At 35.9% G+C, this 12765-nt stretch overlaps 1 protein-coding gene across 1 annotated transcript; it reads left to right on the top strand.

The window, feature by feature from the left end:
- The first annotated feature begins 7871 nt into the window (after positions 1-7871).
- LOC120070305 (plastid division protein PDV1) lies at positions 7872-10115 on the top strand. The gene is made up of 2 exons (XM_039022227.1): positions 7872-8235; positions 9420-10115. The coding sequence occupies exons 1-2, from the start codon at positions 7927-7929 to the stop codon at positions 9930-9932; spliced, it is 822 nt and encodes a 273-aa protein (XP_038878155.1). The 5' UTR covers positions 7872-7926; the 3' UTR covers positions 9933-10115.
- The last annotated feature ends 2650 nt before the right edge of the window (positions 10116-12765 follow it).

Here is a 12765-nt window from a genome sequence, read left to right as displayed (position 1 = left end):
TGCTTTTGATCGTCTCAAGACAACAAGCGATCAACATAAAGGAAGTATGAAATTCTTGAAAGTGATGTCATTACATGAAGATAAAAACGATGAAAAGATTCACAGTTGTGTCCCTTCACGCATGAAGAGGAAATTTTCTATTGACATAAGTATAGAAGGTTGCTTGATTGTGAAGCCAAAACTCATCATATTGACGAATCCTACAAATGAAGAGGATGATCAAAACCATGATGAAATAAGAGCTTCTAAAGTTTAAATGAAGAAGCTCCTCATCGCAAGAGCCTAAACTACATGATGCTCTTGGCCGACATGAGCTTAAAATGTGAAGGCCCAAAAAAAATCTTTGTATGAACTACATTATGACTTGATCCCTATCATTATAAAGGATACGTAGGCAACTTAAAGAAATTTAAGTTCAGTCGCGCATAAAAAAAATCTTTTTGAACTACATTATGACTTGATCCCTATTATTAAGAAGGGTATGTAGGTAGCTTGAAAGAAACTTTAAATTTAGTCCAATTAAAAAAAAAAAAACCTTGAATTACGTCATAATTTGATCCCTTTCTTTAAAGGTATGAAGGAAACTTAAAGAAATTTAAGTTTAGTTCATCAGAAAAGGTACCACAACCACCTAAGTATGATACCACAAGATTGACGTTGATCATCCCCGTTAAAGAATGGCACTCTAAATTGAAGATGTTCATCCCTATTGGGGGCAACACAATGGATTGAAGATGTTTATCCCTCGTAAGGAACTAGCACAGTAAATAAAAGGCACACACTTGGAATGTGCTTCGTTTCCTCTTTAAAATCAAACTTAGATGCTCCTCCATCTTCAAGTTCAGAGGCTTCGTCGATTCTCATCAATCTTTAAGTTCAGAGACTTCATCGACACTCCTCCATCTTTAAGTTTAGAGACTTCATCGATGCTTCATCTTTATGCTCAAGTCTGGAGGTTTTGTGATGCCATCTTCACCCTCAAAGTCGTGAAGTTGAGCTCAATGTGAAGATTCATCGATGCTTCGTCAAACTCAAATGCGGAGGATTTTTCGATGCTTTTTCAAATTCAAACGCGAAGGTTTTGTCGATGTTTCACATCTTCATGTTCAGAGACTCCATCGAAGTTGTTCCATCTTCAAGTTCAAGATTGGCGTATATGGCCCCATTTCCATCTTCAAGTTCAAGGTCGATACGCATGGCTCCGCTCTGTCTTCAAGTTCAAGGTCGGTGTACATGACTCCACTCTATCTTCAAGCTCAAAGGTCGGTGTGCATGGCTCCGCTTTATCTTCAAGTTCATGGTTGGTGTGCATGGCTCGGTTCCATCTTCAATGACTCGGTCTACAAAATCATGACGCAACTTCACTTCATCTCCAAAGTCTGGCGTGGTTCGCTTCATCTCTAAACTGATGACGCGACTTCACTTCATCTTCAAAGTCGTGGCTTGGCTTCGCTTCATCTCTAAAATGATAGCGTGGCTTCGCTTCATCTCCAAAATGTTGGCGCAGTTTCGCTTTATCTCCAAAGTTTGGCGTGGTTCGCTTCATCTCCAAAGTTGTGGCGTGGTTTCACTTCATCTTCAAACTAATGGCGCGACTTCGCTTCATCTCCAAAGTCATGGCGTGGCTTCGTTTCATCTCTAAACTAATGGCGCAGTTTCACTTCATCTCCAAATTGATGACGCGGCTTCACTCCATCTTCAAAGTCGTGGTGCGGTTTCGTTTCCTCTCCAAAATATTGGTACAACTTCACCCCTTCTCTAAAATGTTGGTGTAGCTTCATTTTCTCTTCAAAAATGTGGGTGTGGTTCCACCTCATATGCGAGATCAAGTTTGGTTTGCCTAGCTCTACCTCATATGCGAGGACAACTTTGGTCCATTCGGCTCCACCTCATATGCAAGGACAACTCTGGTCTGTCCGGCTCCACCTTGTACACGAGATCGACTCTAGCCAACCTGACTACGCTCAAAAGCTTGATGGCATATTCTTCTCATCTTCAAAGTTTGATGGCATATCCGCCTCATCTTCAATACTCGATGACATATTTCCCTTATCAATACTCGATGACATATTTCCCTTATCTTCAAATTTTGATCAAGGAGTAACATAACAAGGTAGACCTTATCGGGATCCTCCCTAAGGTGAAAGCATGGCCTCCCTAAGGTGAAAGCATGGGAGAGTTGTAAGCCTTGCAGGACCCCTCCCATGATAATCAGGATATGCAAACAGTGCTAAAAAGTAGACCTTATCGGTATCCTCTCTAGGGTGAAAGCATGGGAAAGTTGCAAGCCTGGCAGGGCCCCTCCCATGAGGATCAGGATATGCGAACGGTGTTACAAGGTAGACCTTATCGGGATCCTCCCTAAGGTGAAAGCATGGTGAAAGCATGGAAGAGTTGTAAGTCTTGTAGGGCCCCTCCTATGACGATCAGGATATGTGAACGGTGCTACAAGGTAGACCTTATCGGAATCCTCCCTAGTGTGAAAGCATAGGAGAGTTGTAAGCCTTATAGGGCCCCTCCCATGACGATCAGGATGTACGAATACGAGGAGGTATATGTAAACCAAGGAGTCGGTCACGGACATGAAAAAAAAAACCACCTTGATTACTGACGGGCCGACGAGATTAAAAAAAATGGTTGTGCTCTTAACTCCTACAAAAAGGAGGGGACGAGTTAGTAAAAAATCACGGATAATAATAATAAGTAAATAAATAAATAGTAAAAAAAAATAAAGAAAGAAAAGGAGATCGATTTTAGAAAAAAAAAATTAGGGAAAGAAAGCAAGAAAAAAAAAAAGAGAAAATAAGATAGTTAAAAAAAAAAAAGAGAGAAAAAAAAAAAGAAGAAAGAAAGAAAAGAATGGAAAATTGTGAAAAAAGCAAAAAAAAAAAAATAGAAAGAAAAATGTAAAGAAAGAAAAATAGGGGAATAAAAAAATATAAAAAATATAAAAACAAAACAAAAAGGGAAGCCCTAATTTCCCATCTCCCTTCTTTCTTCATCTCTCACTCTCTGTTCTCTCCCCTTTCTCTTTCAAAAAAAAAAAAAAAATATCCTAATATCCCCTTCTTTTCTCTTCCAACCACCCCTATCTTTTTTTTTCCTTAATTTCTTTTTCTCTCCCTCGCTCTTTCTTTCTCAAATCGGTGGCTCACTTGTCTCCCTCATGCAAAGAACCATCGTCTGTTGCAGATAGCACTGGCTACAGCCATAGTGGCCTTTGAAGATGGCAACTGCATTTATGAAAAAAAAAACAGAGAGAGAGAAATGACGACCGACGATGAGGTCTCGATCTACCTCGACGGCTACGATAGGATGGACGATGACTTCCACCGATAACCACGGGTCCAGGTGACGACAACGAATAACACAGTAAGGCGTTCGTGACAGTGAGGTAAAAAAAAAAGGGAGATGAAGAAGAAGTTGAAGATGAGGATAAAAAAAATGGTGACAAAAAAAAAATTTAGGACGTCGGCGCCACAACGACTAAGCTTGGCTTCCAGTAAAGAAAGGTAAAAGAAAATAAAAAGACGTAGTGAAGCTCCTTTGATTATCTTGTCTCAATTTATAGATGAAAATTCCTTACTGAGCAAATCAAGAAAATTGTGATTTGGAAAAAAAATCTACATTCCATTTTAATCTCAAATCTTATTTGGAGAAAGGGGAGATTTGAAACCAAGATTTAAAAAATATATATATATATATATATATGTTAGTTTCAAAATTAGTCAAAGTATTTGAGTTATAATCCTGATTTTGTATGTCTCTAACCAAACTCTATCCCACCTAATTTGGTGGGTCACAGGTTTTCTAATTTTGACATTGGAGTTATTTGAATACCAAAGGCGTGCTCCAAATTTAGCTAAACTTGGTTAAAATGGGAGGGAATTCCAATGGTTTTCAGTTTCAAAGTTGATTCACCCAAATTTCAAGTTAAGATTTTTGGATTTCAATTTCTCTTCAAATCATAAAATTTGACAAATTTCAAAATTTATCCCATATCTAAATTGTTTCTTGATCTTCAAATCAAATTAAATTAAGGATAAAATATTAAATTTGTCTAAAATTTGGATAGCATTTTTTTTTAATCCCAAACCAAACTTGCCAAAATTGATTGCATTTCAATCCAAAACTTCATTCCAAATTCAAATGAATTAATTTGGGTAGAAATTCAATTCCACTCCAAATCACTAAAAGTTTGGAAAAAAAAAATCAAACTAAGTCAAAGCTAAATTTAGGTGGAACATTCATTGTACCAAATTTTGGTATGTTTCAATAATAAGTGGGAGTTTAATCCAAATATAAATAAAAATTTTGAATTGAATACAAATTATATTCAAAATCAAATCATTCTCAAGTTAAATTTAGTGTACTCTAAATTTTATTGGAATCAAATTAAAATAATATTCTAAATTCAAGTCAAGATTCGAAGTACTAACCAAATTTTACCCCAATATCAAAGCTTCGGCATAATTTAAATATTGCCTCAAATCAAAACATAGACACATTCCAAGCATCCACCATATCAAAGTTGAAGTAAAGAAAGAAAAGTCAAAATTCTGCTTTAAACTCAAATGAAGAATGAGTAGACTCCAAATCTAAGAAAAAGAATTGTTAGAATCTGAGATATTACTCAAGAATTCAATTTGCAATTGAAATGGAGCATAAATTCTACTTTAGCCCAAATAAAAGCTTACTCTCAAACAAGAAAGTCAAGAATTAAAGTTCATCTTTTGTTTACTTGGCCTAAGTGCGTCGAGCAGACAACTTTCAAATCCAAATTTTGAGCTAAAATCACATATCTGATCAAATGATGCATCAAAGCAAAGGAGTCAAAATCCCACCTTGATTTCAAATTATTTTTTTTTTTCAAGATTTACCCACCGTATAGACGTGCATAAATCTCGAAAAAGGGGCTTCTGAGGAATTTTGGACCAATCACATATTGCCACATCGTTTACTAAATTAATGACGAAGTTCTAAACCATTGGGTCCGATTAGAAGTTGACATATGTCCCAAATTGAATTGGAGACAAATTTTGATGACGCTACACGGTTGAATGATTAAGTTGACCCAATTTGATATTATTATTTTGGTTTAAAGTCCAAACTACAAAAAAAAATAATAATAATAATAATAATAATTAATTGGACCCAAATTTAAAATCAGACCCAAAACTAATTAATTGGGCTCAAGGGCCAAGCTCATGGATTAACTAAGCCCAAGCCCACGAAGCCCGCCTGAGAACTCTATAAATAGAGAAGTTCTCTTTCATTTGTGGGGCAGCAATTCTATATTCATAGGGAATTCTCTACAATCAGAAGACTTTTGACTCCTGAAGCTTACCACACCTGAAGATACAAGTCTTCTGAAGACTGAAGTCCTTTGAAGATACAAACATTTTCTACATTCAGAGAGCCCAGAGAGAATTCATCAACAAGCAGAAGACTCCCAAGACTCCTGAAGCTGCACTCCTAGAAGACAAAAGATCCTTGAAAATCCAAAGACTCTTCCAAGACTTCTACTTCAAGAAGATTCAGTGTTTTTCTTCTTCAAGTCAAGCACATTCACCCAACTGAGAGAGAATCAAAGGATCAAGTACTAGAGATCGAACCATATCGCATCAAATCAACTTCAATATCAACACCAACTTAAGTTCAACTCCACAAAACAAGTTTCTCCAGAAGCTTCGTACGAACACTAATCTTCCAAGAAGATCATCGGCCCCCAAAGGCTGATCATCCAAGAAGATCAGCAAGCCGAAAGGCCGATCATCTAAGAAGATCATCAAGCCCAAAGGCCGATCATCCAAGAAGATCAACAAGCTTAAAGACTATAGTTTATTTTGAAAGCATCAAAATATTATGTATTAGAGATTGTATTCACTTTCCACAAAATTAATACAAATACATAGTTCAAGTTCCACGAAATAAATTTCTTTTGAAATCTCGTGCGAACAATAGGAATTGAGGATTGGTTCCAAGACTCCTTAAGTTTTATTTTTCCAACATTTACATTCATTTATTTATTGTAGTTTTTTTTATTTTTCATCCCCCCAATATAATTCTACATTGTAGCGATGATCTATGATCTAATAAAGAGTGTTATTTTATCATTTATTATGGGATAAATCTTCCTAAGGGTTTAGCATTGTGTATGCCCTAGGGTCATTATGGCTTAAGTTATGTAGCACATCACACCACCTTATTTTATACATTCTCTTTGTTGAGTTAAAAGATAAAATTGGTAAGTTAAATTAACCACTTAATTTAATGATCTAGTGAAGCTCTAATACTAAGAAGGCTATAGTGTAGCGAATGTCACAAAGGGATATGGGACTTCGAGCATAAAAATAAGACAGTCACATCACCTTGAAATAAGGGGCACCATAGGATAAAGATACTAAACTTCAATTAATCTAAGATTCAACTAACCATAGAAACATTAGGCATTGGCTGCTTAGACCACCTAAAGGAACTTGACACAAGACCGAATAGGTGTAGTTTTCTGTTCATGTGTAATTCTTTGTTAAGAAGTGATACGGCTACATCGCTTAAGACATAGCACCCAAAAGGTTGAAACTTTGCTTGCCCCTATTTGATTGTCATTGTTTACTGTTCCTAAAGCTTTCTCTCATTCATCCCAATACAAACTCTTCTTTGTACCTCAGTTTCATTAATGCATAGTCATAATTAACTTAAAAATCAACCTAGTCTTGTGGGACTCGACCCTCAAAATACTCCAAGTTTATTACTTCATTGATAGTGTATGCTTGCACTTAGACCTTACTTATCCATAACATTTTGTTGCTCGTATATTCGGTCAATCGCTAACATATAGTATATGTTAAAGTTAGAGAGCAATGGAGTTTCTTCTAATTTTTTTTTACCCTCTATGCCGAAAAGCTCTTAAAACTACCATGCATCTTTTCTAGAAATGTCGGGTGGCTAGGAGCTTTAGCACTCGTTCCTTTCTCCTGATGTTTGTTCTATTCTTTCTAATAGGAATTCTTGGTCATTGATTGATCATTTTGAGTGTTTTCGATCATATACGGATCGTGGTAACATCACAAGTGTTTCATGTGATTTTGTGGTGATTGTGGTGCTTGTTAATCAGGCCATGTTTAATAGTTAGGTAGTCTTTTATGTTAATGATTATCAAGTCTACTCAAGCCATGGGAGGTTTTTATGGTGGTGCCATTAGTTGTTCTTGCAATGCCTACTCCTACTTTGCCTTTACCTCGACAGGTTCTGTCACGAAGCTTGGTCAGGGAAGGCTTGCAAAGGTGGTGGTCTTGGCTAGTCGTTTCATAATGGTTCCAAGCAAATTCGGTGTGCAGGATTTTGTCCAATGTCAGGTTCTCTCTTAGTTCTTGGCTCGGAGTTATTAGCTATGATGGAGGTGTTCAAACTGTTCAAGACGAATCCTTTACATGCATTGGTCGTAGAGACACACTCGCTTAGCATTGAAAGAATCTTCAATCATGAAGAGGTTAACTTTAAAGATGCGATTTCAATTTTCACGGAGGTGTAGAGATTGGTGGCTAGATGGCAATTAATGTGTTACTGCCATATTCGGCGGAAGCAAAATAGGAATTGCTCTAGCATCATAAGCTCTTCATGCCTTAAGTGGGAAGATGATTTCCTAAGGTAGTATATTTGGTTGATATGTTAAAAATGAAGCAAGAAAGTTTTAGATGAAATAAACAGTAAGAATTGTTGTTAATAAATATCTAATTTTCAATTTACCCTTGCTTGCAGGAAAAAGATATTTAATTTGAAAAAAATGAAAAAATTGAAAGTGAGAGGAATACGGGCCCAAAATTTTTATGTGGCCCAAAACCAATCTGAACAATTTCAGATACCTTCCCCAATTTGTGCTCCATCCTTCTTCTTCTTCCCTCTCTTTTCTCTGTGTTTCCCTCCATGAAATGGGACATGGAGATCGAGGAAATCGAGGCAGTCCTCGAGAAAATTTGGGATCTTCACGACAAGCTCAGTGAAGCAATTCACTCAATTTCCCGAGATCACTTCCTCACTTCCACCAAACATCTCAGGAAATCCGACAACAAGGATTCCATCAACACCCCCGATGCCCTCCCCAATACTGCTGTCTTCCCTTTCATCAACGAATTTCGGATCGACCTTGACGATTCTGCCATTCAGGAGGCCAGAAGTCTAAATTCCATTCGAACTGCGCTTGAGAATCTCGAAGATCAGTTCGAGTTTTTCCATGTATGTTCCTTTTCCTCCCCCCCCCCATTTCGTGCACCTTCATTTAATTCACTCTTTTCTTTAGTTTATTAGTGAGTAATTTCAAGGCCTAGACAACAGAAATGTTTCGATCTTATTGGGGATTCTATTTTTACCCAGTCAAACAGATTATGTACACATAGCTATGTTTGCGATTCAATTAGGTGATATTTTCTGCTTTCCAGTAGGAATTAATTCGGCAATTTATGAATTTCTTTGTCTGCTGCTTGGAAGACTGAAGAGAACAGTTCCTTCTAGGTTCACTATTCTTTGTCTTCCTTGATTTTTGTTCTGCGTCATTGTTCAATTTGCCTAAAGATGGATGGAGTGCTAATTTCTTGTAGCGACTGTTTACTTTGGTTTCTGATTATTGGAGGCTTGCGTAAATTATGATTTCGAGGACTCTCTACCGGAGTTTCCTTTTCATTTTTGAAACTAAGATTTCACGCTTAGTGGAATTAGGTCTACCAACTGTATGTCCATACAGCCATAAAATTTATTGATGTTTGAATAAATGAAAATTTGTAATCTCACAAAACGGCTATGTAAATCTATTGAAAAGGATGAATAGATTCCTATCGAATTGTGAAAGAAATATTTTCAGTTCATTCATTGCGCCGCTGGGATGCCACCGAGTAATTGGCGACGTTTAATCCGTCCAGAATGGTTTCCTTAAAACCAAAGTTTTTTCTTGTTTTCTTTTTTCTTTTTTTGAAGAAAAAACTGCAATTTCGAAACAACAGATGTTTTTCATTCCTACAGAAATCGTGGCTTGAACCCTTATATATGTTAAACTCAACGAGTCATTTAGTGACTAGTTGAAAATAAAAGCAGCAAATTGTTTTGAGAAGAGTCCTAAGCAATGGAAGGTTGGTTTTTTTGTATGCTCTTGATTTTTTTCTTTCATTTTGCTCAATGAAAGCTTGGTTTCTTACCAAAAAAATGAAAATGGACTTCTTATTAGTAGTACAAATTAGATATAGGTTTTGAAGCCTAGAGGTCCTGCTACGTCATGTTCTACACTTGGATGCATTGTTTTTAAATGAAAGCAGCAATGAGCTGCATTCTTATGTTCCTTCTAACTTATGGGCTTGACAAATATTTCATTGGAGAATTATCTCAAGTCTCGACAATTGACTCACTGAATCCTTTCTTTCTGTTTGCAGACCGTTAAAGTGCAACAGCAGGTTGAGAGAGATGCTGCAATTGCACGACTCGAGCAAAGTAGGATTGTTCTTGCAATGAGATTGGCTGAACATCATGGCAAGAACTATAAAGTCATCAGTGAAGCTTTAGCCTTTGTTGGAGATGTACGTTATGCAGCTAACTATGTTTCACACGAAAATCAATATGGTCCAGAATTTAGCACGAGCAGTCAAAAGCCTGTGTCGAACAGTTCAAAAAGGTCTAATACACGGATCCAGATGCTATTCTCAACTCTCAACTTTGCTAGGAAATCCCTCAAAATGGATCATGTGGGCGGGATACTTGGCAATGCTGCCATGGTTGCAATTAGCATGCTAGCATTTCTGCATCTGCACCAGGTAGCATACAAGGAGCCACCGCTGGAGAGAGACAATATTCCCTTCAACAGAAACCTTCGAAGAACTTCTCGGCTCGAGGAATCTTCCCCAAATGAAGATTTCAGCAACTTTGACGTGTTATCCGCGAGGGGTTAGTGTGAATATATTAAACTTGTCAAGCTTTGATGCATCTCTTATCTGTCTCGTTAAACGTGAGCTGGCTGTCATGTGGAAAGAGTCAAATGTGATAATGTCTGTGTATGAAAATTATTTGATTTAGTTAGAAAATTTCTTCATCATTCTTGAGGTTGTCATTTCTATTGGATTGAGAGTTTTAAATCTTGTGTCCATTGAGTTGTTCAACAAACAAAAACCATCATGATTGGAATACCAAAACGTCTAGCTTGCCAAGATTTTTCAAGTAATCAAGCAAGGATATGCTCGTTGGGCCTGATTGCAATCCTCTTCCCGTTTGGGCTTGAACTTGAGAGACTCAATTCCTGAATCTAGAACCATTAGATTGGGGTTCATTAAGGACAGTGAGAGCAAATGATAGAGATTCTACGAGAATGGCCCAAAGAGATGATGAAGTGATTGATAGGTTGTTTGGGACACTGAGTTGAGTTCTAAAGTTTGTAGTTAATATGTTGGAGTTAGGAACTCCAAGTTGGTTACTTTGGAGTTAGGAAACATTAGAGGATGAGAGAAAGCTAAGGAAAATATAGAGTTTCTCAATAAATATGCAAACTTCAATAGTAAATAAAGTTGAAGTTGAATTATTTAACATTTGACTTATGAAATCGATGGGTCAAACACCCCTAAACTGTTTATTTAGGAAACCAAATCTTCTTCGACCATGTGTCTGAACAAAAAATTTGTTATTTGTTGAAGGTAGATGAAAGGGGAAGAAAATGACAAATTAGAAATTGATAATGAAAAGATATGGCGGTGAAGTGTTTGATATTGATTTGGTTTTGTGAGGCTCTCATAGGGGGTTTGAACGCCTGATTTGTAGCAGTGCTTTGTTAGCCTTTCTTTGACTTGTTTAATTTGAAAGGTTGCATGCATCACTCCTTAATCTCTCTATTGTCCTCCATGAATCACTCCCAAATTTCTCTTTTAATGCAACAAAAACATTCCTTTCTGTCCACATCAAAAATCTCTTTATAGAGAGAGAGAGAGATCCTTTTATGGCTAATGCTGCGTACCAAATTCCCACTTGTGTGCTGATCCTTTATTTTTTTTCCTTTCTTCTTTCTTGGCATATTAGGGGTAGTTTGAAAATTGTTTTTTTAAATTGTCATCAAATCACTGAGGTTGACTTTTGTCCTTCCTCGACGAGTGAATCTTAATGTCAAGCTTCCTTCTCGGTGTGTAGATCTTATAGTCAAAATGCATCGTTCGTGTTCGAAAAAGCCTTTGCACACATCCTTTTAGGAATAATCGATCGATAAGATGCTTTCATTGATACTCTAATCTAAAACAGTAATATGGTATAAAAGGAATCGAGATGTCAAAAAATGAGCTTAAAACGTCAATTTAGTAATTGGGTGAACTTTTGTACTTTGGTTGAGATAGAAAAAAAAGAGTTTATAATAAGTTATCATCTTTCGTCAACATACTTTTTTCTAAATAGCGTATCAAGATTATATATTCATAAAGAGGACTTACCAAACAATATTATAACAAAGAAAAAGTCACTTGTACAAAACAATAGTTAAATCATGTAATTAATATTTTTGTGGATAATTCACTCTTGTTATAAAAGAAAATCCTATTCAATCTAAATCATTTGAAGATAACATAAATTCTTCCCTTTTAAAATTAAAGTTCCAAAATAACAGCTCATGTTTATTAATTATTCAAATTGCAAAAAGAAAGAATAGCATTAAATTGGGTTTTAAAACCCCACATTTAAAATATGGAATTTTCAATTTGGAAGACCAAAAAAAGGAAAAGGAAAAAGGAAAAAAAAAAAGAAAAAAAAAAGAAAGAAAGAAGGGATTGAATTGAAAAAAACATATTAGAATAAAAACAACATCCACCAACAAAGACATTGAATTGTCTTTCCCACAAAACCCTTCTTTAGTTGTCGGAGGCAAAATGGTCCCATACATTCAATGACCTATTTTATTTGGCTCATGATCTTGAATCTCATTGTTCTAATTGGATTGTTATGAATGCCACGTGTCGAGTGATTAGGCATGCTGACTATTGATGATACTGCCACGTGTAGTAAAATTAGGGGACAAACGTAATTGGGGGTGCAGGAACCCTCCATACACCTCTCACATGTTACTTATCTGACACCATTTCTTCCTGTTTTCTCCTCCCTTAATTATATTGCTTTGTTTTCCATTTTATTATTTTAATTTCGGACCCACAAGAGCGGGGCAATCCATTTTTTTCAATTTACTTGGATTTTTTCTTCCAAAAACTTTTGTTTACTTTTAGGAGATTTTGAGAAATAGAAAAATAAGGGGAAATATTTACGCAAATAGAAAGGTTTAATTAATTATATTTGTAATAAACATTGTTATCATTGTCAATCACAATAGACACAAGTCTATCATTAATAGAAGTTGATAAAAATCTATTAGTGTGTATTAGTGCTTTTTTCTATTTTTATAAATAGATTGTCATTTTTTCTATCCATAAAAGTTTCTCTTACTTTTTATGTCTAAATGGATATAACGAGGAATTTTGTGAAATTGAATTAAAGAATGATTTTCAACAAATTTATTTAAATCTAGCATGTATATTGCTAATTTTAAGCTTTCAACATTAAAGGGGGAAAAAGCTTCAATTCCTCAAAAGACAAAATAATTAGAAAATTGGATTGCTTGAGACATAAAGAAGATTTGTGTATACTGACGTAACATGAAGCCTTGATTGCAAGATGGACGAATTGGGATGGGTTTTTGGGATCATTTGAGTTGTGTTTGCCTTCCTGATTTGAAATTCATTTTTTTGTTGTTGTGACATAAAA

This window comes from Benincasa hispida, chromosome 1 (genome assembly GCF_009727055.1).
Source record: "Benincasa hispida cultivar B227 chromosome 1, ASM972705v1, whole genome shotgun sequence".
NCBI classification, from domain to species: domain Eukaryota; kingdom Viridiplantae; phylum Streptophyta; class Magnoliopsida; order Cucurbitales; family Cucurbitaceae; genus Benincasa; species Benincasa hispida.
This window is presented reverse-complemented; position numbering and strand designations above follow the sequence as displayed.

Excerpts from the sequence above, each read along its gene's own strand:
- LOC120070305 (XM_039022227.1), top strand. The coding sequence starts at position 7,927 with ATGAAATGGGACATGGAGATCGAGGAAATCGAGGCAGTCCTCGAGAAA. Across the intron at positions 8,236-9,419 it reads ATCAGTTCGAGTTTTTCCAT|ACCGTTAAAGTGCAACAGCA; the intron begins GTATGTTCCTTT and ends TTCTGTTTGCAG.